General features: G+C 41.6%; 1 protein-coding gene across 3 annotated transcripts in view; it reads right to left on the bottom strand.

Moving 5' to 3' along the window:
- Positions 1–15,874: 15,874 nt before the first annotated feature.
- Positions 15,875–26,968, bottom strand: part of LCTL (lactase like) — a 102,304-nt gene continuing 91,210 nt past the window's right edge. For all 3 annotated transcript variants that reach the window (XM_053718522.1, XM_053718523.1, XM_053718524.1), the window contains one exon: positions 15,875–16,039. In XM_053718522.1, coding sequence (XP_053574497.1) covers positions 15,924–16,039 — 116 coding nt within the window. In that variant the 3' untranslated portion in view covers positions 15,875–15,923. The remainder of the gene's footprint in view (positions 16,040–26,968) is intronic.

Raw genomic sequence — 26,968 nt, 5'->3', positions numbered from 1 at the left:
AGGTAGAAAAATCTGATTGGCTGATTGAATCAGCCAATCAGATTCAAGTTCAGCCAATCGGATTGAACTTGAATCTGATTTTTTTTTTATTTCTTTTTTTCTGTAGTGTAGCTCCTTCCCCCCAAGACCAATCCCCCACACGCTCCCAGATCCCTTAGATTTACAAGTAATAAATATTTTACACCCCTTTCTCCCACTTTTAAAAACATTTCTCTTGTAAGGTGTATCCAGTCCACGGATCATCCACCACTTGTGGGATATTCTCCTTCCCAACAGGAAGTTGCAAGAGGATCACCCACAGCAGAGCTGCTATATAGCTCCTCCCCCAACTGCCATATCCAGTCATTCTCTTGCAACTCTCGACAAGCATGGAGGTAGTAAGAGAGAATGCTAGAAAATGCTGCTGATACCAGATTTATGTAAGGTAAGCCTGAATACAGTGATTTAATAGCGACTGGTATCATGCTTACTTTCTGAGTTAATACTCTTATAGATTTACAATATAAAACGTTTGCTGGCATGTTTAAACGTTTTTATATATACTTTGGTGATAAAACTTTATTGGGGCCTAGTTTTTTTCCACATGGCTGGCTTAAATTTGCCTAGAAACAGTTTCCTGAGGCTTTCCACTGTGTTACTATGAGTGGGAGGGGCCTAATTTAGCGCTTTATTGCGCAGTAACTTTTACAGACTGAGACATCCAGCTTCCTCCAGGAGTCCCCTGAATGCTATAGGACATCTCTAAAGGGCTCTTAGGCTTTCCAAAGTCGTTTGTTTGGTAAGGGGTTAATCATCCATTTGCAAGTGGGTGCAATGCTTTGTTAGCTTATTATACACACTGTAAAAATTTTGTTTGATTTACTGCTTTTTTTCACTGTTTTTCAAATTCTGACAAAATTTGTTTCTCTTAAAGGCACAGTACCGTTTTTATTTTTTGCTTGTTAACTTGATTTAAAGTGTTTTCCAAGCTTGCTGGTCTCATTGCTAGTCTGTTTAAACATGTCTGACATAGAGGAAACTCCTTGTTAATTATGTTTAGAAGCCATGGGGGAACCCCCTCTTAGAATGTGTACCAAATGTACTGATTTCACTTTAAGTAATAAAGATCATAATCTGTCTTTAAAAAATGTATCACCAGAGGAATCTGACGAGGGGGAAGTTATGCCGACTAACTCGCCCCACGTGTCAGATCCTTTGACTCCCGCTCGAGGGACTCACGCACTAATGGCGCCAAGTACATCTAGTGCGCCCATAGCGTTTACTTTACAAGACATGGCGGCGGTCATGGATAATACCCTGTCAGCGGTATTATCCAGACTACCTGGGTTTAGAGGAAAGCGAGACAGCTCTGGAGTTAGAAGAAATACAGAGCATACTGACGCTTTAAGAGCTATGTCTGATACTCCCTCACAATATACAGAAGCTGAGGAAGGGAGAGCTTCTTTCTGTGGGTGATGGTTCTGACTCAGGGAAAAAGATTCAACCTGATTCTGATATGTCTACATTTAAATTTAAGCTTGAACACCTCCGCGTGTTGCTCAGGGAGGTTTTAGCTGCTCTGAATGACTGTGATACAATTGCAGTGCCTGAGAAATTGTGTACATTGGATAAATACTATGCAGTGCCGGTGTGCACTGATGTTTTTCCAATACCTAAAAGGTTTACAGAAATTATTACTAAGGAATGGGATAGACCAGGTGTGCCGTTCTCTCCCCCTCCTATTTTTAAGAAAATGTTTCCAATAGATGCCACCACACGGGACTTATGGCAGACAGTTCCTAAGGTGGAGGGAGCAGTTTCTACCCTAGCTAAGCGTACTACTATCCCTGTCGAGGACAGTTGTGCTTTCTCAGATCCAATGGATAAAAAGTTAGAGGGTTACCTTAAGAAAATGTTTATTCAACAAGGTTTTATTCTACAGCCCCTTGCATGCATTGCCCCAGTCACTGCTGCGGCTTTCTGGTTTGAGTCTCTGGAAGAGGCTTTACAGGCAGAGACCCCATTGGATGACATACTTGACAAGCTTAGAGCATTCTTTTGTTTCTGATGCCATTGTTCATTTGACTAAACTAACGGCTAAAAATTCTGCTTTTGCTATTCAAGCGCGCAGGGCGCTATGGCTTAAATCATGGTCAGCTGACGTTACTTCAAAGTCTAAGCTGCTTAACATTCCCTTCAAGGGGCAAACCCTATTCGGGCCTGGTTTGAAGGAGATCATTTCTGATATCACTGGAGGAAAAGGTCATGCCCTTCCTCAGGATAGGTCCAAAAGGGCCAAACAGACTAATTTTCGTGCCTTTCGAAACTTCAAGGCGAGTGCGGCATCAACTTCCTCTAATGCAAAACAAGAGGGAACTTTTGCCCAGTCCAAGTCGGTCTGGAGACCTAACCAGACCTGTAACAAAGGTAAACAGGCCAAAAAACCTGCTGCTGCCCCTAAGACAGCATGAAGTATCAGCCCCCTATCCGGTAACGGATCTAGTAGGGGGCAGACTTTCGCTCTTCGCCCAGGCTTGGGCAAGAGATGTCCAGGATCCCTGGGCGTTGGAAATTGTATCCCAGGGATATCTTCTGGACTTTAGAGCTTCTCCTCCAAAAGGGAGATTTCACCTTTCACAATTATCTGCAAACCAGATAAAGAGAGAGGCATTCTTACACTGTGTTCAAGACCTCCTAGTTATGGGAGTGATCCATCCAGTTCCAAAGGAGGAACAGGGACTGGGATTTTACTCAAATCTGTTTGTGGTTCCCAAAAAAGAGGGAACCTTCAGACCAATTTTAGATCTCAAGATTTTAAACAAATTCCTCAGAGTCCCATCATTCAAGATGGAGACTATTCGTACCATCCTACCTATGATCCAGGAGGGTCAATACATGACTACAGTGGATTTAAAGGATTCTTATCTTCACATTCCGATACACAAAGATCATCATCGGTTTCTCAGGTTTGCCTTCCTGAACAGGCATTACCAGTTTGTAGCTCTTCCCTTTTGGTTAGCTACAGCCCCAAGAATCTTTACGAAGGTTCTGGGGTCTCTTCTGGCGGTCCTAAGACCGCGGGGCATAGCAGTGGCCCCTTTTTAGACGACATTCTGATAAAGGCGTCAAATTTCGAAATTGCCAAGTCTCATACGGATCTAGTTCTGGCACTTCTGAGGTCGCATGGGTGGAAGGTGAACGAAGGAAAGAGTTCTCTATCTCCTCTCACAAGAGTTTCCTTTCTGGAAACTCTAATAGATTCTGTAGAAATGAGGATTTACCTGACAGAGTCCAGGTTATAAAAATCTCTAAATTCCTGCCGTGTTCTTTATTCCACTTCTCGCCCTTCGGTGGCGCAGTGTATGGAAGTAATCGGCTTAATGGTAGCGGCAATGGACATAGTGCCATTTGCACGCCTACATCTCAGACCGCTGCAACTATGCATGCTCAGTCAGTGGAATGGGGATTACACAGATTTGTCCCCTCTACTAAATCTGGATCAAGAGACCAGGGATTCTCTTCTCTGGTGGCTATCTCGGGTCCATCTGTCCAAGGGAATGACCTTTCGCAGGCCAGATTGGACAATTGTAACGACAGATGCCAGCCTTCTAATTCGCTGGGCAGAGATTCACTCTTGCCACCTATCAGCGATCCATATCCCAGGTGTAGAGAACTGGGAGGCGGATTTTCTAAGTCAACAGACTTTTCATCCGTGGGAGTGGGAACTCCATCCTGAGGTGTTTGCACAATTGATTCATCGTTGGGACACACCAGAACTGGATCTCATGGCGTCTCGCCAGAACGCCAAACTTCCTTGTTACGGATCCAGGTCCAGGGACCCCAAGGCAACGCTGATAGATGCTCTAGCAGCGCCTTGGTCCTTCAACCTGGCTTATGTGTTTCCACCGTTTCCTCTGCTCCCTCGTCTGATTGCCAAAATCAAGCAGGAGAGAGCATCAGTGATCTTGATAGCGCCTGCGTGGCCACGCAGGACTTGGTATGCAGATCTGGTGGACATGTCATCCTTTCCACCATGGACTCTGCCACTGAGACAGGACCTTCTACTTCAAGGTCCTTTCAACCATCCAAATCTAATTTCTCTGAAACTGACTGCCTGGAGATTGAACGCTTGGTTTTATCAAAGCGTGGCTTCTCTGAGTCAGTCATTGATACCTTAATTCAGGCACGGAAGCCTGTCACCAGGAAAACCTATCATAAGATATGGCGTAAATATCTTTATTGGTGTGAATCCAAGGGCTACTCATGGAGTAAGGTCAGGATTCCCAGGATATTATCTTTTCTCCAAGAAGGATTGGAAAAGGGATTGTCAGCTAGTTCCTTAAAGGGACAGATTTCTGCTCTGTCTATTCTTTTGCACAAGCGCCTGGCAGATGTGCCAGACGTTCAGGCATTTTGTCAGGCTTTAGTTCGAATCAAGCCTGTGTTTAAATCTGTTGCTCCGCCTTGGAGCTTAAATTTTGGTTCTTAAAGTTCTTCAAGGGGTTCCGTTTGAACCTCTTCATTCCATAGATATCAAACTTTTATCTTGGAAAGTTCTATTTTTGGTAGCTATTTCCTCGGCTCGTAGTTTCCGAGTTATCTGCCTTACAATGTGATTCCCCTTATCTGATCTTCCATGCAGATAAGGTAGTTCTGCGTACCAAACCTGGGTTTCTACCTAAGGTGGTATCTAATAAGAATATCAATCAGGAGATTGTTGTTCCATCATTGTGTCCTAATCCTTCTTCAAAGAAGGAACGTCTATTACACAATCTTGACGTGTTTCGTGCTTTAAAGTATTATTTACAAGCTACTAAAGATTTTCGTCAAACATCTGCTTTGTTTGTTGTCTACTCTGGACAGAGGAGAGGTCAAAAGGCTTTGGCAACCTCTCTTTCGTTTTGGCTAAGAAGCATAATTCGCTTAGCTTATGAGACTGCTGGCCAGCAGCCTCCTGAAAGGATTACAGCTCATTCTACTAGAGCTGTGGCTTCCACTTGGGCCTTTAAAAATGAGGCTTCTGTTGAACAGATTTGCAAGGCGGCGACTTGGTCTTCGCTTCATACCTTTTCAAAATTCTATAAATTTTATACTTTTGCTTCTTCGGAGGCTATTTTTGGGAGTTAGGTTTTACAGGCAGTGGTACCTTCCGTTTAAGTACCTGCCTTGTCCCTCCCTTCATCCGTGGACTTTATCTTTGGTATTGGTATCCCACAAGTGGTGGATGATCCGTGGACTGGATACACCTTACAAGAGAAAACATAATTTATGCTTACCTGATAAATTTATTTCTCTTGTGGTGTATCCAGTCCACGGCCCGCCCTGTCATTTTAAGACAGATATTTTTTAATTTCTCTTGTTAAGTGTAGTCAGTCCACGGGTCATCCATTACTTATGGAATATATCTCTTCCTAACAGGAAGCTGCAAGAGGATCACCCAAGCAGAGCTGCTATATAGCTCCTCCCCTCACATGTCATATTCAGTCATTCTCTTGCAGCCTAACTAAAGATAGGTCGCTGTGAGAGGTCTGTGGTGTTTTTTAACTTAGTTTATTTCTACAATCAAAAGTTTGTTATTTTAAATGGCACCGGAGTGTGCTGTTTATTCTCAGGCAGCATTAGAAGAAGAATCTGCCTGCGTTTTCTATGATCTTAGCAGACGTAACTAAGATCCACTGGCTGTTCTCATCTGAGGAGTGAGGTAACTTCAGAGAAGGGGAATAGCATGCAGGGCCCCCCTGCAAATGAGGTATGTGCAGTAATTATTTTTCTGAGGAATGGAATTGACTGAGAAAATACTGCTGATACCAATGTAAAGTAAGTTCAGCCTTAAATGTAGTGATAGCGACTGGTATTAGGCTGATGAGTGTGTGTACACTGAATGTATTTTTCTAAGGAATGGAATTGACTCTGAAAATACTGTTAATACTGAAATAATGTATGAGCCTTAACTGCAGTAAAAGCGACTTAATAACTTTTCAAATGTATGTTTAAAACGTTTACTGGCATGTTAATCGTTTTTTGTGAGGTACTTGGTGATAAAACTTATTGGGGCATGATTTTTACCACATGGCCATCTTTGTTTTCTGCATAGAAACAGTTTTCTGAGCTTCCCCACTGTTGTAATATGAGTGGGAGGGGCCTATTTTAGCGCTTTTTTTGCGCAGTAAAAATTCAGTCACAATCTGTCTACTTCATCCTCCATGATCCAGATCGTCTCTAGAGAGCTCAGGGGTCTTCAAAATTCATTTTGAGGGAGGTAATCAGTCACAGCAGACCTGTGACAGTGTGTTTTGACTGTGAGAAAAACATTAATGATTAAATTGTTATCCGTTTTTGGGTATAAAGGGGTTAATCATCCATTTGCTGGTGGGTGCAATCCTTTGCTAACTTAATACATTTACTGTGAAAAATTGGTTGCTATAACTATTTTGGTTCATTGTTATTTCAACTGTGACAGCTTTTTGTGCTTCTTAAAGGCACAGTAGCGTTTTTTATATTGCTTGTAAATTTATTTAGAAAAGTATTTCCAAGCTTGCTAGTCTCATTGCTAGTCTGTTTAAACATGTCTGACACAGATGAATCTCTTTGTTCACTATGTTTAAAGGCCAATGTGGAGCCCAATAGAAATTTGTGTACTAATTGCATTGATGCTACTTTAAATAAAAGTCAATCTTTACATGTAAAGAAATTATCACCAGACAACGAGGGGGAAGTTATGCCGACTAACTCTCCTCACGTGTCAGTACCTTCGCCTCCTGCTCAGGAGGTGCGTGATCTTGTGGCGCCAAGTACATCAGGGAGGCCCTTACAAATCACTTTGCAAGACATGGCTACTGTTATGACAGAAGTATTATCTAAATTGCCAGAATTAAGAGGCAAGCGCGATAGCTCTGGGTTAAGGACAGAGTGCGCGGATGAGGTGAGAGCCATGTCAGATACTGCGTCACAGTTTGCAGAACGTGAAGACGGAGAGCTTCATTCTGTGGGTGACGGATCTGATCCAGGGAGACTGGATTCAGAGATTTCTAATTTTAAATTTAAGCTTGAGAACCTCCGCATATTGCTAGGGGAGGTATTAGCGGCTCTGAATGATTGTAACACGGTTGCAATTCCAGAAAAATTATGTAGGTTGGATAGATACTATGCGGTACCGGTGTGTACTGACGTGTTTCCTATACCTAAAAGGCTTACAGAGATTATTAGCAAGGAGTGGGATAGACCTGGTGTGCCTTTTTCCCCTCCTACCATATTTAGGAAAATGTTTCCTATAGACGCCACCACATGAGACTTATGGCAGACGGTCCCTAAGGTGGAGGGAGCAGTTTCTACTTTAGCTAAGCGTACCACTATCCCGGTGGAGGATAGTTGTGCCTTTTCAGATCCAATGGATAAGAAATTAGAGGGTTACGTTAAGAAAATGTTTGTTCAACAAGGTTTTATCTTACAGCCCCTTGCATGCATTGCGCCTGTCACTGCTGCGGCGGCATTCTGATTTGAGTCTCTGGAAGAGGCCATTCGCACAGCTCCCTTGGATGAAATTATGAACAAGCTTAAAGCACTTAAGCTAGCTAACGCATTTGTTTCTGATGCCGTCGTACATTTAACCAAACTTACGGCTAAGAACTCCGGATTCGCCATCCAAGCGCGCAGAGCGCTATGGCTTAAATCCTGGTCAGCTGACGTGACTTCTAAATCTAAATTGCTTAATATTCCTTTCAAAGGGCAGACCTTATTCGGGCCCGGCTTGAAAGAAATTATAGCTGACATTACGGGAGGTAAGGGCCATGCTCTACCTCAGGACAGGGCCAAATCAAAGGCCAAACAGTCTAATTTTCGTGCCTTTCGTAACTTCAAGGCAGGAGCAGGATCAACTTCCTCCGCTCCAAAACAGGAAGGAGCTGTTGCTCGTTACAGGCAGGGCTGGAAAGTTAACCAGTCCTGGAACAAGGGCAAGCAGGCCAAGAAACCTGCTGCTGCCCCCAAGACAGCATGAAGAGAGGGCCCCCTATCCAGAAACGGATCTAGTGGGGGGCACACTTTCTCTCTTCGCCCAGGCTTGGGCAAGAGATGTCCAGGATCCCTGGGCGTTGGAGATCATATCTCAGGGATATCTCCTGGACTTCAAAACTTCTCCTCCACGAGGCAGATTTCATCTTTCAAGGTTATCAGCAAACCAAATAAAGAAAGAGGCGTTTCTACGCTGTGTACAAGACCTCTTACTAATGGGGGTGATCCACCCAGTTCCGCGGACGGAACACGGGCAGGGATTCTATTCAAATCTATTTGTGGTTCCCAAGAAAGAGGGAACCTTCAGACCAATCTTGGACTTAAAAATCCTAAACAAATTTCTAAGAGTTCCATCATTCAAAATGGAAACTATTCGAACCATCCTTCCCATGATCCAAGAGGGTCAGTACATGACCACAGTGGACTTAAAGGATGCCTACCTTCACATACCGATTCACAAGGATCATTATCGGTACCTAAGATTTGCTTTCCTAGACAGGCATTACCAATTTGTAGCTCTTCCCTTCGGATTAGCTACGGCTCCAAGAATCTTTACAAAAGTTCTGGGCTCACTTCTGGCGGTACTAAGACTGCGAGGCATAGCGGTGACTCCGTACCTAGACGACATTCTGATACAAGCGTCAAGTTTTCCAACTGCCAAGTCTCATACAGAGATAGTTCTGGCATTTCTGAGGTCGCATGGGTGGAAGGTGAACGTGGAAAAGAGTTCTCTATTACCACTTACAAGAGTTCCCTTTCTAGGGACTCTTATAGATTCTGTAGAGATGAAAATTTACCTGACAGAGGCCAGGTTATTAAAACTTCTAAATGCTTGCCGTGTCCTTCATTCCATTCCACACCCGTCAGTAGCTCAGTGCATGGAGGTAATCGGCTTAATGGTAGCGGCAATGGACATAGTACCATTTGCGCGCCTGCATCTCAGACCGCTGCAATTGTGCATGCTAAGTCAGTGGAACGGGGATTACTCAGATTTGTCCCCCCTACTAAATCTGGATCAAGAGACCAGAGATTCTCTTCTATGGTGGCTTTCTCGGCCACATCTGTCCAAGGGGATGACCTTTCGCAGGCCAGATTGGACGATTGTAACAACAGACGCCAGCCTTCTAGGCTGGGGCGCAGTCTGGAACTCCCTGAAAGCTCAGGAATTATGGACTCAGGAGGAGAAACTCCTCCCAATAAATATTCTGGAATTAAGAGCAATATTCAATGCTCTCCTAGCTTGGCCTCAGTTAGCAACTCTGAGGTTCATCAGATTTCAGTCGGACAACATCACGACTGTGGCTTACATCAACCATCAAGGGGGAACCAGAAGTTCCCTAGCGATGTTGGAAGTCTCAAAGATAATTCGCTGGGCAGAGTCTCACTCTTGCCACCTATCAGCGATTTACATCCCAGGCGTGGAGAACTGGGAGGCGGATTTTCTAAGTCGCCAGACTTTTCATCCGGGGGAGTGGGAACTTCATCCGGAGGTCTTTGCTCAACTGATTCATCGTTGGGGCAAACCAGATCTGGATCTCATGGCGTCTCGTCAGAACGCCAAGCTTCCTTGTTACGGATCCAGGTCCAGGGACCCGGTAGCGGTGCTGATAGATGCTCTGACAGCCCCTTGGGTCTTCAACATGGCTTATGTGTTTCCACCATTCCCGATGCTTCCTCGTTTGATTGCCAAGATCAAACAGGAGAGAGCTTCGGTGATTCTGATAGCGCCTGCGGGGCCACGCAGGACCTGGTATGCAGACCTAGTGGACATGTCGTCCTGTCCACCGTGGTCTCTGCCTCTGAGACAGGACCTTCTAATTCAGGGTCCTTTCAACCATCCAAATCTAATTTCTCTGAGGCTGACTGCATGGAGATTGAACGCCTGATTCTATCAAAGCGTGGCTTCTCGGAGTCGGTTATTGATACCTTAATACAGGCTAGGAAGCCTGTTTCCAGAAAAATTTACCATAAGATATGGCGTAAATATTTATATTGGTGCGAATCCAAGAGTTACTCATGGAGTAAGGTTAGGATTCCTAGAATATTGTCCTTTCTACAAGAGGGTTTAGAAAAGGGCTTATCTGCTAGTTCGTTAAAGGGACAGATTTCTGCTCTGTCTATTCTTCTACACAAACGTCTGGCTGAAGTTCCAGACGTTCAGGCTTTTTGTCAGGCTTTAACTAGGATTAAGCCTGTGTTTAAGACTGTTGCTCCGCCGTGGAGCTTAAACTTAGTTCTTAATGTTCTTCAAGGCGTTCCATTTGAACCCCTTCATTCCATTGATATCAAGCTGTTATCCTGGAAGGTTTTGTTTTTGATGGCTATTTCCTCGGCTCGAAGAGTCTCTGAGTTATCTGCCTTACATTGTGATTCTCCTTATCTGATTTTTCATTCAGACAAGGCAGTTCTGCGTACGAAACCTGGGTTCTTACCTAAGGTAGTTACTAACAGGAATATCAATCAAGAGATTGTTGTTCCATCACTGTGTCCTAACCCTTCTTCAAAGAAGGAACGAATTTTGCATAATCTGGACGTAGTCCGTGCCCTGAAGTTCTATTTGCAGGCAACTAAAGATTTTCGTCAAACTTCTTCCCTGTTTGTCGTTTACTCTGGACAGAGAAGAGGTCAAAAGGCTTCGGCTACCTCTCTCTCTTTTTGGCTTCGTAGCATAATACGTTTAGCCTATGAGACTGCTGGACAGCAGCCTCCTGAAAGGATTACAGCTCATTCTACTAGAGCTGTGGCTTCCACCTGGGCCTTTAAAAATGAGGCCTCTGTTGAACAGATTTGCAAGGCTGCGACTTGGTCTTCGCTTCACACCTTTTCAAAATTTTACAAATTTGACACTTTTGCTTCTTCGAAGGCTATTTTTGGGAGAAAGGTACTTCAGGCGGTGGTTCCTTCTGTTTAATGTTCCTGCCTTGTCCCTCCCTTCATCCGTGTACTTTAGCTTTGGTATTGGTATTCCATAAGTAATGGATGACCTGTGGACTGACTACACTTAACAAGAGAAAACATAATTTATGCTTACCTGATAAATTTATTTCTCTTGTAGTGTAGTCAGTCCACGGCCCGCCCTGTCTTTAAGGCAGATCTAAATTTTAATTAAACTCCAGTCACCACTGCACCCTATGGTTTCTCCTTTCTCGTCTGCTTTGGTCGAATGACTGAATATGACATGTGAGGGGAGGAGCTATATAGCAGCTCTGCTTGGGTGATCCTCTTGCAGCTTCCTGTTAGGAAGAGATATATTCCATAAGTAATGGATGACCCGTGGACTGACTACACTACAAGAGAAATAAATTTATCAGGTAAGCATAAATTAGGTTTTTAAACTTCAGTCACCACTGCACCCTATGGTTTCTCCTTTCTCTGCTTGTCTTCGGTCGAATGACTGGATATTGCAGTTGGGGGAGGAGCTATATAGCAGCTCTGCTGTGGGTGATCCTCTTGCAACTTCCTGTTGGGAAGGAGAATATCCAACAAGTGGTGGATGATCCGTGGACTGGATACACCAAAAGAGAAATAAATTTATCAGGTAAGCATAAATTAGGTTTTTTTTTTCTGTAGTGTAGCGGTTCCCACCCACTCCCTCCCCGTGCACGTGCCTGCCCGCCTTCTCCACGGCGATCCCGCCCCCCTCTCTGACATGGACCGCATCGATGGCCGCCCTCCTGCCTCCCACTTCAGCTCCCACCCACCAACTAATGCGGCCTTCGATGCCCGGTGCAGAGAGGGCCGCAGAGTGGCTCTCTCTGCACTGGTGGGGTAAAATTTGTTATTGCAGGATGCCTCGATATCGAGGCATCCTGCAATAACCGGAAAGCAGCTGGAAGTGATCAGGATCGCTTCCAGCTGCTTTCCAGACCGAGGACGTGCAGGGTACGTCCTTGGTCGTTAAGTGACTTTTTTTTAGAGAACGTACCCTGCACGTCCTCGATCGTTAAGGGGTTAAGTGACTGAAAGAAGCATCTTTTTATCATTTGAAGCTAAAGGTTGTTTTTTTTGGGGGGGGGAGGTTTGCTAGCAGCTACTTTGGGAGAGTTTCAAATTTTTCTTTTAAGCCAGTGTGTTTAATGAGATTGTAGAGTTTGTGACCAGATTCTTTAGACGACAGGAGACGCCCCTTTTGTCCAAATCATAGGTCAGGCAAGTGCCTGCACCAAAATGGCCTTAGATGTTTGCAGATTGAAAAAACTGCTAAGTATTCCTTAGATATAAAGAAAGTGATATATTCCAGCTCACATCACAATGAAGACTCACTTAGCAACTAATATGTAAAAATCTGCATTTTGAAATGCACGACAAAGCTTCATATATTCACCTGTAATGCAGCCAAAATTGTAATCCACATAGATGCATTTCAGTTTTGAATAGAAGCATTTGTATAAGCATTAGCAAAAATGCTTCTAATAAAAGCTATAGCTGTTTCAAAAGTGGATTTATGTATGCTCCATACACCAGGATTATAAGCACAGCACTTGCTCATAGACCCTATGGTTCTTCTCTCCTCTGGTAATGACTCAGTTTATAATTGCTGACATGATTACAAGCCCCACTGGTGCTCTGAGCAGCTGCAGTATTTAAAATGCTAACACTAAAACAGTGACAACTTTAACTAAAAGCAATTTTTGTCAATACATGTATACTGCAAATATGTTTCTATTCAAATATGTAATTCATCTATGTGCATTTACATTTTGACCAGATTGTCCCTTTAATCTTATCTGGAATTGTATTTGCTTAGCTGATTCCCTCATATCAGTCACCAAGTGCCCCTACCTCCTTTTTGTGTATTAATAATGTACCTACTTATGTTAGAACGAAGGTTCATAGGAGTTCATGATCATTTAAACCTTGTGGGCATATAGGTGGACGTATAGGTTATATCTGAACTGTGATACTTCATAAACAACACGATTCGTTACTTTGATTTATTCATAGTGTGCAAAAATATAAAATATATTTGGATGCAAAGTAATACAAACATCCAGTGAAAGCATAGTGTCTGTCCCTTCTGCTTCAAGATTATTCGCTCAAAAAACCACATGCATCACTTCTAAAAACAGCATGTCTAAAACGTAGTCTGTTATACCTTGTGTAGTTCTATAAATCAAGACCAAGCAGTTCCACAAAGACAGTCATTATATATTTACCGGATTAGCAGTGACTAGCCAGACAAGATATATATTGTAATGTACAGTGTTCTTCACATAAAATGTTGCTAGCCTAATATTGTAAGATTTTCTGCTATCAAAAGCACAAACTAATTGCATCATTTAAAATAGTTTTTTAATGATAATTTGTCTAATAAACATTGAAAATGTAATATTGGCTAATTTGAGCTTAAAGTGATGGTAAGTTTAATACATTTAAAACACTTTTCTTACAGCTATATCCTCCTCATTACTGGAACCGCTAAGTTATTATTTTTTCTAATCCTTTTTTTTTTTTTAATAATTTACACTTTTAATCCATAACGTATTTGTCTGCTTCTTCTCTTCTTCCGCCCCTTACATATTCTTGATTCTGTTGTTTAGTGACATAGAGACCGGTCCCACCTCTCTATGTAGACAGTAATGCACGCTCTGCAAATATTTTTTTTCTTCCTTTCAGTGCCGTACGGCACACAATCTGATTGGCTAAATCCAGAGTGGGTTTAATTTAAATTACTAGCAGTAAGAATTTATTTAAATCATGGTTTTCTACATAAAGGTTTAATTTTTATTCTAATAATAATAATTCAGATTATTTTTCTTATGTCAGAAAATACTGATTTACTTATATACCATTAGAAATACATAGGTAGATCATTGACATAAATGAAATTATTGGGTGGAGAACTATCTCCAGTTTAATAGGTTCATATTTGAGCAACTTTTCAGCTGTACTTTATAGGAAGGAGTAAAATAATTACCTTAGTAATAACAAATTAAAAAGCTTTATTGAACTAAAATAACATTTTATGTAATTTTTGATGCTTGTCCTTCCCTCCTGAAACTTAGGTCCTTCCATTCCAAACAAACTTCTTATTCATTAAGCTTCTTAAAACTTCGTAAGCGTTTATCCCGTGTACATAGATTTGCAGGGAAGCAATGGCATTACAGGGACAGTAACATCAAAATTCAACTTTAATGATTCAGCTAGAGCATGCAATCTATCCAATTTACTTCTATTATATAATTTGCTTCTTTCTCTTGGTATCCATTGTTGAAAATCATACATAGGTAGGCTCAGGAGCAATGCACTACCTTGAGCTAGCTGCTTGTCACTGGCTTACCCAATGTGTTCAGCTAGTTCCCAGTAGATCTTTGCCCTCCTTACACAGAGGATATCAAGAGAATGAAGCAAATTTAATAAAAGACGTTCATTTGAAATCTAAAAATGGTATGCTTTATCTGACTCGTGAAAGAAAACATTTGGTAGGTTTATGTCCCTTTAAGGTCTATTTCTGAACTCTGTATGTTTATTTTATATCATTTATGCTGTGTAAAAGAGGCATGTTATTTCTGCAGACAGTTTTGAGAATTACAAAACCAATATTATGTGATATCTTCTAGACAGAAAAATGCCAAACGTAATCTTACAGAAACCTCTGGGAGAGCTTAAAGGGACAGTCAACACCAGAATTTTTGTTGTTTAAAAAGAAAGAAAATCCCTTTTATTACCCATTCCCCAGTTTTGCATAACCAACACTGTTATAGAAATACACTTTTTACCTCTGTAATTACCTTGTATCTAAGCCTCTGCAAACTGCCCCCTTATTTCAGTTATTTTGACAGACTTGCATTTTAGCCAATCAATGCTCACTCCAGGGTAACTTCACGTGCATGAGCTCAATGTTATCTATATGAAACACATGAACTAACGCCCTCTAGTGGTCAAAATGCATTCAGATTAGAGACAGTCTTCAAAGTCTAAGAAATTAGCATATGAACCTCCTAGTTTTAGCTTTCAACTAAGAATACCAAGAGAACAAAGCAAAATTGGTGATAAAAGTAAATTGGAAAGTTGTTTAAAATTATATTCCCTATTTAAATTATGAAAGGTTTGTTTTTTTGGCTTGACTGTCCCTTTAACATTGTGTATGGATTAATGGCATTTATTTACCAAAAAAATAAACATTACAGCCATGAATATACAGCCTTATGTTACATAATTAAAAACTAACCTATATTTCAGGATGAATAACCTTTGGATTAAAATGTATCTTAAATATAAACTATATTTTGATAGATTTTTCATTAAAAAAAAGGATTTTTATTTAAAAAATAATCGGATTTAAATTAATTTGTTAATTTAATTTTTTTTAAATCATTGATTTTTATCCACCCTGACTAAATTAGCAAAACATCACTAAAGGAAAAAAAGGTATTGTAACGAAGGGCGGTAATGTGAATGGTTAACTTGAATTGAGCACAATAAAAACTAAAGTTGGTTACTTAAACTTATATTAAAATATTGCCAGTATTTCCTTTTTGCTAAATTTACCATCACTTTAATATTCACTAAATTTTTACCTGGCTAGTCGGTAAAATCAGCTAGCTGGTGCTACCATTAAAAGGTCCTGGGGGTGAACACTGTAGCATTATTCTATATTGTTTATCTGTATTGCTAGCTGTTTTTTTATTTCCAGATTGTGTAGTTCTTGACAGTTTTATAACCTTTTCCACAACCCTGTTAGGAGAAATTTATATAGACACATTGCACCCCTCCAAATTTACTTTTGCAACTTTCTTGTCCAAACATTTGTGTTTACATGCAATCTCCTTTTTTAGGTAAAATGATCGTGTTTTGACAGCGCTGTAAAGTCTTTTGTTGAAGAATTGAAACAAATGAGGAGTCAAAAACCACCAGGTGTAAAGTTTTGGATAATGGGCGGACTTTTACTATTTTTCTAAAATGGGATCTACGTCGCTTTCCAATATATGATTCTAACTCTGTCTTCTGAGAAGGATCATTAGAAGCACAGCACTGATAAGGATGCAGAGGGTAAAGACTGTTGGGACCACGATTTCTGTCACCATTTCCATATGTGTGATCAGTGGATCTAAAATGTAAAAGACATGTATATAAATGTATCTATGTATTATTTGTTGTTACTGTTCTAGTATACTGCTGTATAAGTGAATAGCCTATGTCTCTTTTTATGTAAACACAGATAGCTTCTATAATACCTTCATTCACTTTATTATAGCATTCATTAGTGAATTGTGGTATGATTTCTTCATCATCACATAGCAACAGTAACAAAATACAAAGGAACAGAGGGAACATTAGAGTTGCAGAATCCAGGTGTGCTGAGTAATGGATGAAATTCTACATTTAAACAGACACAGATTGAATAAAACAAGTTATTTTTTCATGGTTATTTAATGTTCAGTATAAAAAATGTAAGTAATTGAACCTTTCTTTCAGTCCATAACATATCAAATGTACGACATGGTAAGGCTATCCTTACATAAGCTTTACTCATTTTAGAATAGTTTTTTGTGTATAAGAACTGAACATACACTCAACATCTTTGTAGTGGATATTATATCCATTTTCTTAGGTGAAAACACTTTAAAAGGACTTAATAGTGCAATATTAAAATTTTATAATGTATTGGAATATTTATTATTCAGAAAATGGTGTCCTCTATTTATATAACAACTGTAAAGGTGGTTAAACACATAGTTAAAGTGCACTCAGAAGACTCAATGCATTAGTGCTCCTGGGTTAGACATAGCTGCTGGGCCAATCAGGAGCATTTGTGTTTAGCCACCAATCACCAGTCATGTCAAGCTCAAGTGCACTGATGCTTTGAAGTTCCAGAGAGGTTTAATTGTGCGTTTAACCCCCTTGAAGAGTTAATCACATTTAGAGGCAATAATATTATGGGTTAGAACATTTTTATGTCTCTTTAACAGGATCTTTTGGGTGAGCTTTACACTGTTAGCTCATGACTAATTAGGAAGTCATTAAAGTTTCACAGGAAAGCAATGACTTTTTATTTAGTGTAGTTTGTATAGCAAACTATTTTAGTTATGGCTGATGCAAGGAAGAAGGAAAGGTGTACGTGATTTTAGTGCAAGCTATTCCAAGGGCGAAATTAATTATAATTATTTACACTCTGTACATGGTTTTACAGTGTAATATTCCAGTGACCTTTTAAAACAACACATTCAGAGTTTATTCTTGTTCATTCTAGATTAAATCACTTCTTACCATGAATAAGCCGCAGAATATTTGCAGCCGTATTCCTCTGTTCTTCTGATATTTTTAAAGAAGGAGAGAACAAAAATACAGGGAATGGAATATGAAAATCTGCTGAAATGATTGTTAATAGAAATGTCCTAATTCAAACTGGGGTCAAAACATTGCCACATCTCTTAATGCATTTTCAAGGACAATCTGGCATTTGCTCCAATCATCAAAAATTACAGGTTCTTTGTGGCTTGAAAAACATTAGGATAATTTAATGCAGAAACTTCTCCTCACACAGCAATTATTGTAGGTCAGTAAAATAAACATTATGACACATATACAATACTCAGATATTATGTTAATTTAGATGCTGCCATTTCTTAAAGGAACATTATTGCATCACTTCTATGCTTCATAGTACAGTTGAACAAAGTCTGATTTTGTTTTTTTAAGTACACTTCCTCCCTAAAGTTTTCAGATAAAAGGCTGGAGCAGTACAGCCAGTTAGAGTCTGTATAATCAAATGAAGCCTGCTTTCTGGGGCTTAGAGCCACAGGAGACTGAAGCATCATTATGTATGCGTACAGTGCAGGCATCAGAAAACCAGTTAATGGAATTAAAATTATGCACAAAAAATAATAATCAGAAATTAATCAACTATAGTGCACAAATGGAAAGTGATGCATTAAATTCATTGAGATTTTATTTATGCTCCCTTTTGTTATGAACTTAAGTGGATTGGTTAGAGCATGACATTTTAACTTTTTACTTTTATTATCAATTTTGCCTAGTTTTCTTGGGATCCTAGGTGAGCTCAGGCAATCACAAATGTGTCTTTATCCATCAATCTCTGCAAGAATGTTTATAGCAATGTAATACATAGTTGCAAACACTGCTGGCTTAGAATTATAAAAACACATGCACACTATGGAGCTCCTATGAGCCTACCTAAGTTTACTCTTCAACAATTGATACTAAAAGAGTGCAACAAATTGTTTTAAAATTGCATCCTCTGTCCAAATCGTGAAAGTTTAATTTTGACTTTACTGTCCCAAGTTTAAAGTAACTTTGTTACTTGTTGGACACTCACCAATTGATTACACATATCGTTGTCCATTTAAAGTAAAATTCTGCCTGTACTAGCTTGCTTATTACGGCTAATGCTGGACATTTAAGTGTTGCAGTAAAGCATTGATTTAGTTTGTTTTTCTTTCCTATGGCATGGAGAGTCCACAAATCAATCCAATTACTAGTGGGATATTCACTCCTGGCCAACAGGAGGAGGCAAAGAGCACCCCAGCAAAGCTGTTAAAGGGACACTGAACCCAAATTTCTTCTGTTAAGTGTGATCAGTCCACGGGTCATCATTACTTCTGGGATATTACTCCTCCCCAACAGGAAGTGCAAGAGGATTCACCCAGCAGAGCTGCATATAGCTCCTCCCCCCTACGTCACTCCCAGTCATTCTCTTGCACCCAACGACTAGATAGGATGTGTGAGAGGACTATGGTGATTATACTTAGTTTTATATCTTCAATCAAAAGTTTGTTATTTTAAAATAGCACCGGAGTGTGTTATTATCTCTCTGGCAGAGTTTGAAGAAGAATCTACCAGAGTTTTTGTTATGATTTTAGCCGGAGTAGTTAAGATCATATTGCTGTTTCTCGGCCATCTGAGGAGAGGTAAACTTCAGATCAGGGGACAGCGGGCAGATGAATCTGCATAGAGGTATGTAGCAGTTTTTATTTTCTGACAATGGAATTGATGAGAAAATCCTGCCATACCGATATAATGTCATGTATGTATACTTTACACTTCAGTATTCTGGGGAATGGTACTTCACTAGAATTACACTGTAAGAAATACATAAAGCTGTTTAATAACTAGAGATTATGTTTAACGTTTTTGCTGGAATGTAAAATCGTTTTCATTTGCTGAGGTACTGAGTGAATAAATGTTTGGGCACTATTTTTCCACTTGGCAGTTGCTTAATCTGTTTTTCTGACAGTTTCTGTTCTCCCTCACTGCTGTGTGTGAGGGGGAGGGGCCGTTTTTTTGTGCTTTTACTGCATCAAATATTTCAGTCAGCAACTCATTGTATTCCCTGCATGATCCGGTTCATCTCTACAGAGCTCAGGGGTCTTCAAAACTTATTTTGAGGGAGGTAATTTCTCTCAGCAGAGCTGTGAGAATTATAGTTTGACTGAGATAAAAAACGTTTATTCTGTAATTTGTTTCCTGCTTTCAGAATTTGTTATCTTTGCTAATGGGATTAAACCTTTGCTAAAGTTGTGTTGTTTACAAGGATTGAGGCTATAACTGTTTCAATTTATTAATTTTCAACTGTCATAGATCTTCTGTGCTTCTTAAAGGCACAGTACGTTTTAATATTATTCTAATTGAATTGTATTTCCAAGTTGCAAGTTTATTTGCTAGTGTGTTAAACATGTCTGATTCAGAGGATGATACCTGTGTCATTTGTTGCAATGCCAAAGTGGAGCCCAATAGAAATTTATGTACTAACTGTATTGATGCTACTTTAAATAAAAGTCAATCTGTACAAATTGAACAAATTTCACCAAACAACGAGGGGAGAGTTATGCCGACTAACTCGCCTCACGTGTCAGTACCTACATCTCCCGCTCAGAGGGAGGTGCGTGATATTGTAGCGCCGAGTACATCTGGGCGGCCATTACAAATCACATTACAGGATATGGCTACTGTTATGACTGAGGTTTTGGCTAAATTACCAGAACTAAGAGGTAAGCGTGATCACTCTGGGGTGAGAACAGAGTGCGCTGATAATATTAGGGCCATGTCAGACACTGCGTCACAGGTGGCAGAACATGAGGACGGAGAACTTCATTCTGTGGGTGACGGTTCTGATCCAAACAGACTGGATTCAGATATTTCAAATTTTAAATTTAAGCTGGAAAACCTCCGTGTATTACTAGGGGAGGTGTTAGCGGCTCTGAATGATTGTAACACAGTTGCAATACCAGAGAAAATGTGTAGGTTGGATAAATATTTTGCGGTACCGACGAGTACTGAGGTTTTTCCTATACCTAAGAGACTTACTGAAATTGTTACTAAGGAGTGGGATAGACCCGGTGTGCCGTTCTCACCCCCTCCGATATTTAGAAAAATGTTTCCAATAGACGCCACCACAAGGGACTTATGGCAAACGGTCCCTAAGGTGGAGGGAGCAGTTTCTACCTTAGCTAAGCGTACCACTATCCCGGTGGAGGATAGCTGTGCTTTTTCAGATCTAATGGATAAAAAGTTAGAGGGTTACCTTAAGAAAATGTTTGTTCAACAAGGTTTTATATTGCAACCCCTTGCATGCATTGCGCCGATCACGGCTGCAGCGGCATTCTGGATTGAGTCTCTGGAAGAGAACATTGGTTCAGCTACTCTGGACGACATTACGGACAGGCTTAGAGTCCTTAAACTAGCTAATTCATTCATTTCGGAGGCCGTAGTACATCTTACTAAACTTACGGCGAAGAATTCAGGATTCGCCATTCAGGCACGCAGGGCGCTGTGGCTAAAATCCTGGTCAGCTGATGTTACTTCTAAGTCTAAATTGCTTAATATACCTTTCAAAGGGCAGACCTTATTCGGGCCCGGGTTGAAAGAGATTATCGCTGACATTACAGGAGGTAAAGGCCATGCCCTGCCTCAGGACAAAGCCAAGACTAGACAGTCTAATTTTCATTCCTTTCGTAATTTCAAAGCTGGAGCAGCATCAACTTCCTCTGCACCAAAACAGGAAGGAGCTGTTGCTCGCTAAAGACAAGGCTGGAAACCTAACCAGTCCTGGAACAAGGGCAAGCAGACTAGGAAACCTGCTGCTGCCCCTAAGACAGCATGAATTGAGGGCCCCCGATCCGGGATCGGATCTAGTGGGGGGCAGACTTTCTCTCTTCGCCCAGGCTTGGGCAAGAGATGTTCAGGATCCCTGGGCGCTAGAGATAATATCTCAGGGATACCTTCTGGACTTCAAATACTCTCCTCCAAGAGAGAGATTTCATCTGTCAAGATTGTCAACAATCCAGACAAAGAAAGAGGCGTTTCTACGCTGCGTACAAGAGCTCTTGTTAATGGGAGTAATCCATCCAGTTCCACGATCGGAACAGGGACAGGGGTTTTACTCAAATCTGTTTGTGGTTCCCAAAAAAGAGGGAACTTTCAGACCAATCCTGGACTTAAAGATCCTAAACAAATTCCTAAGAGTTCCATCGTTCAAGATGGAGACTATTCGGACAATTTTACCTATGATCCAAGAGGGTCAGTACATGACCACTGTAGATTTAAAAGATACTTACCTTCACATACCGATTCACAAAGATCATTATCGGTACCTAAGGTTTGCCTTCCTAGACAGGCATTACCAGTTTGTGGCTCTTCCATTCGGATTGGCTACAGCTCCAAGAATCTTCACAAAGGTTCTGGGTGCTCTTCTGGCGGTACTAAGACCGCGGGGAATCTCGGTAGCTCCATACCTAGACGACATTCTGATACAAGCTTCAAGCTTTCAAACTGCCAAGTCTCATACAGAGTTAGTGCTGGCATTTCTAAGTTCACATGGATGGAAGGTGAACGAAAAGAAAAGTTCACTCGTTCCACTCACAAGAGTTCCCTTCCTGGGGACTCTTATAGATTCTGTAGAAATGAAGATTTACCTGACAGAGGACAGGCTAACAAGACTTCAAAGTGCTTGCCGCACCCTTCATTCCATTCAACACCCGTCAGTGGCTCAATGCATGGAGGGAATCGGCTTAATGGTAGCGGCAATGGACATAGTACCCTTTGCACGCTTACACCTCAGACCACTGCAACTGTGCATGCTAAGTCAGTGGAATGGGGATTACTCAGACTTATCCCCTTCTCTGAATCTGGATCAAGAGACCAGAAATTCTCTTCTATGGTGGCTTTCTCGGCCACATCTGTCCAGGGGGATGCCATTCAGCAGACCAGACTGGACAATTGTAACAACAGACGCCAGCCTTCTAGGTTGGGGTGCCGTCTGGAATTCTCTGAAGGCTCAGGGACAATGGAGTCAGGAGGAGAGTCTCCTGCCAATAAACATTCTGGAATTGAGAGCAGTTCTCAATGCCCTCCTGGCTTGGCCCCAGTTGACAACTCGGGGGTTCATCAGGTTTCAGTCGGACGACATCACGACTGTAGCTTACATCAACCATCAGGGAGGGACAAGAAGCTCCCTAGCTATGATGGAAGTATCAAAGATAATTCTCTGGGCAGAGTCTCACTCTTGCCACCTGTCAGCAATCCACATCCCGGGAGTGGAGAACTGGGAGGCGGATTTCTTAAGTCGTCAGACTTTTCATCCGGGGGAGTGGGAACTTCATCCGGAGGTCTTTGCCCAAATACTTCGACGTCGGGGCAAACCAGAGATAGATCTCATGGCGTCTCGACAGAACGCCAAGCTTCCTCGTTACGGGTCCAGATCCAGGAACAGTCCTGATAGATGCTCTGACAGCACCTTGGGACTTCAGGATGGCTTACGTGTTTCCACCCTTCCCGTTGCTTCCGCGATTGATTGCCAGAATCAAACAAGAGAGAGCATCAGTGATTCTAATAGCACCTGCGTGGCCACGCAGGACTTGGTATGCAGACCTGGTGGACATGTCATCCTGTCCACCTTGGTCTCTACCTCTGAAACAGGACCTTCTGATACAGGGTCCCTTCAAACATCAAAATCTAACTTCTCTGAAGCTGACTGCTTGGAAATTGAACGCTTGATTTTATCAAGACGTGGGTTTTCTGAGTCAGTTATTGATACCTTAATACAGGCTAGGATTTACCATAAGATATGGCGTAAATACCTATATTGGTGTGAATCCAAAGGTTACTCTTGGAGTAAGGTTAGGATTCCTAGGATATTGTCTTTTCTACAAGAAGGTTTAGAAAAGGGTTTATCTGCTAGTTCATTAAAGGGACAGATCTCAGCTCTGTCCATTCTGTTACACAAACGTCTGTCAGAAGTTCCTGACGTCCAGGCTTTTTGTCAGGCTTTGACCAGGATTAAGCCTGTGTTTAAAACTGTTGCTCCACCATGGAGTTTAAACCTTGTTCTTAATGTTTTTCAGGGCGTTCCGTTTGAACCCCTTCATTCCATTGATATAAAGTTGTTTTCTCCAACATAGGTGTGTCCGGTCCACGGCGTCATCCTTACTTGTGGGATATTCTCTTCCCCAACAGGAAATGGCAAAGAGCCCAGCAAAGCTGGTCACATGATCCCTCCTAGGCTCCGCCTACCCCAGTCATTCTCTTTGCCGTTGTACAGGCAACATCTCCACGGAGATGGCTTAGAGTTTTTTAGTGTTTAACTGTAGTTTTTATTATTCAATCAAGAGTTTGTTATTTTAAAATAGTGCTGGTATGTACTATTTACTCTGAAACAGAAAAGAGATGAAGATTTCTGTTTGTAAGAGGAAAATGATTTTAGCAACCGTTACTAAAATCCATGGCTGTTCCACACAGGACTGTTGAGAGGAATTAACTTCAGTTGGGGGAACAGTGAGCAGTCTTTTGCTGCTTGAGGTATGACACATTCTAACAAGACGATGTAATGCTGGAAGCTGTCATTTTCCCTATGGGATCCGGTAAGCCATTTTTATTCAGACAGTAAATAAGGGCTTCACAAGGGCTTATTAAGACTGTAGACATTTTCTGGGCTAAATCGATTCATATATTACACATATTTAGCCTTGAGGAATCATTTAATCTGGGTATTTTGGTAAAATAATATCGGCAGGCACTGTTTTAGACACCTTATTCTTTAGGGGCTTTCCCTAATCATAGGCAGAGCCTCATTTTCGCGCCGGTATTGCGCACTTGTTTTTGAGAGGCATGACATGCAGTCGCATGTGTGAGGAGCTCTGATACATAGAAAAGACTTTCTGAAGGCGTCATTTGGTATCGTATTCCCCTTTGGGCTTGGTTGGGTCTCAGCAAAGCAGATACCAGGGACTGTAAAGGGGTTAAAGTTAAAAACGGCTCCGGTTCCGTTATTTTAAGGGTTAAAGCTTCCAAATTTGGTGTGCAATACTTTTAAGGCTTTAAGACACTGTGGTGAAATTTTGGTGAATTTTGAACAATTCCTTCATACTTTTTCGCAATTGCAGTAATAAAGTGTGTTCAGTTTAAAATTTAAAGTGACAGTAACGGTTTTATTTTAAAACGTTTTTTGTACTTTGTTATCAAGTTTATGCCTGTTTAACATGTCTGAACTACCAGATAGACTGTGTTCTGAATGTGGGGAAGCCAGGGTTCCTTCTCATTTAAATAAATGTGATTTATGTGACACTGAAAATGATGCCCAAGATGATTCCTCAAGTGAGGGGAGTAAGCATGGTACTGCATCATTCCCTCCTTCGTCTACACGAGTCTTGTCCACTCAGGAGGCCCCTAGTACATCTAGCGCGCCAATACTCCTTACTATGCAACAATTAACGGCTGTAATGGATAATTCTATCAAAAACATTTTAGCCAAAATGCCCACTTATCAGCGTAAGCGCGACTGCTCTGTTTTAGATACTGAAGAGCATGAGGACGCTGATGATAATGGTTCTGAAATGCCCCTACACCATTCTGAGGGGAAAATTTCTCAACAAGCTGAACCCGATGTGATTACATTTAAATTTAAGTTGGAACATCTCCGCGCTCTGCTTAAGGAGGTATTATCCACTCTGGATGATTGTGAGAATTTGATCATCCCAGAGAAACTATGTAAAATGGACAAGTTCCTAGAGGTCCCGGGGCTCCCAGAAGCTTTTCCTATACCCAAGCGGGTGGCAGACATTGTAAATAAAGAATGGGAAAGGCCCGGTATACCTTTCGTCCCTCCCCCCATATTTAAAAAATTGTTTCCTATGGTCGACCCCAGAAAGGACTTATGGCAGACAGTCCCCAAGGTCGAGGGAGCGGTTTCTACTTTAAACAAACGCACCACTATACCCATAGAAGATAGTTGTGCTTTCAAAGATCCTATGGATAAAAAATTAGAAGGTTTGCTTAAAAAGATGTTTGTTCAGCAGGGTTACCTTCTACAACCAATTTCATGCATTGTCCATGTCACTACAGCCGCGTGTTTCTGGTTCGATGAGCTAGTAAAGGCGATCGATAGTGATTCTCCTCCTTATGAGGAGATTATGGACAGAATCCGTGCTCTCAAATTGGCTAATTCTTTCACCCTAGACGCCACTTTGCAATTGGCTAGGTTAGCGGCAAAGAATTCTGGGTTTGCTATTGTGGCGCGCAGAGCGCTTTGGTTGAAATCTTGGTCAGCTGATGCGTCTTCCAAGAACAAACTCCTTAACATTCCTTTCAAGGGGAAAACACTGTTTGGCCCTGACTTGAAAGAGATTATCTCTGATATCACTGGGGGTAAGGGCCACGCCCTTCCTCAGGATAGGTCTTTCAAGGCCAAAAATAAACCTAATTTTCGTCCCTTTCGTAGAAACGGACCAGCCCCAAGTGCTACGTCCTCTAAGCAAGAGGGTAATACTTCTCAAGCCAAGCCAGCCTGGAGACCAATGCAAGGCTGGAACAAGGGAAAGCAGGCCAAGAAACCTGCCACTGCTACCAAGACAGCATGAAATGTTGGCCCCCGATCCGGGACCGGATCTGGTGGGGGGCAGACTCTCTCTCTTCGCTCAGGCTTGGGCAAGAGATGTTCTGGATCCTTGGGCACTAGAAATAGTCTCCCAAGGTTATCTTCTGGAATTCAAGGGGCTTCCCCCAAGGGGGAGGTTCCACAGGTCTCAATTGTCTTCAGACCACATAAAGAGACAGGCATTCTTACATTGTGTAGAAGACCTGTTAAAAATGGGAGTGATTCATCCTGTTCCATTAGGAGAACAAGGGATGGGGTTCTACTCCAATCTGTTCATAGTTCCCAAAAAAGAGGGAACGTTCAGACCAATCTTAGATCTCAAGATCTTAAACAAGTTTCTCAAGGTTCCATCGTTCAAAATGGAAACCATTCGAACAATTCTTCCTTCCATCCAGGAAGGTCAATTCATGACCACGGTGGATTTAAAGGATGCGTATCTACATATTCCTATCCACAAGGAACATCATCGGTTCCTAAGGTTCGCATTCCTGGACAAGCATTATCAGTTTGTGGCGCTTCCTTTCGGATTAGCCACTGCTCCAAGGATTTTCACAAAGGTACTAGGGTCCCTCCTAGCGGTGCTAAGACCAAGGGGCATTGCAGTAGTACCTTACTTGGACGACATTCTGATTCAAGCGTCGTCCCTTCCTCAAGCAAAGGCTCACACGGACATAGTCCTGGCCTTTCTCAGATCTCACGGATGGAAAGTGAACGTGGAAAAGAGTTCTCTATCTCCGTCGACAAGGGTTCCCTTCTTGGGAACAATAATAGACTCCTTAGAAATGAGGATTTTTCTGACAGAGGCCAGAAAAACAAAACTTCTAAACTCTTGTCGGACACTTCATTCCGTTCCTCTTCCTTCCATAGCGCAGTGCATGGAAGTAATAGGTTTGATGGTTGCGGCAATGGACATAGTTCCTTTTGCGCGCATTCATCTAAGACCATTACAACTGTGCATGCTCAGTCAGTGGAATGGGGACTATACAGACTTGTCTCCGAAGATACAAGTAAATCAGAGGACCAGAGACTCACTCCGTTGGTGGCTGTCCCTGGACAACCTGTCACAAGGGATGACCTTCCGCAGACCAGAGTGGGTCATTGTCACGACCGACGCCAGTCTGATGGGCTGGGGCGCGGTCTGGGGATCCC

This window comes from Bombina bombina, chromosome 6 (genome assembly GCF_027579735.1).
Source record: "Bombina bombina isolate aBomBom1 chromosome 6, aBomBom1.pri, whole genome shotgun sequence".
Classification (NCBI taxonomy): domain Eukaryota; kingdom Metazoa; phylum Chordata; class Amphibia; order Anura; family Bombinatoridae; genus Bombina; species Bombina bombina.
This window is presented reverse-complemented; position numbering and strand designations above follow the sequence as displayed.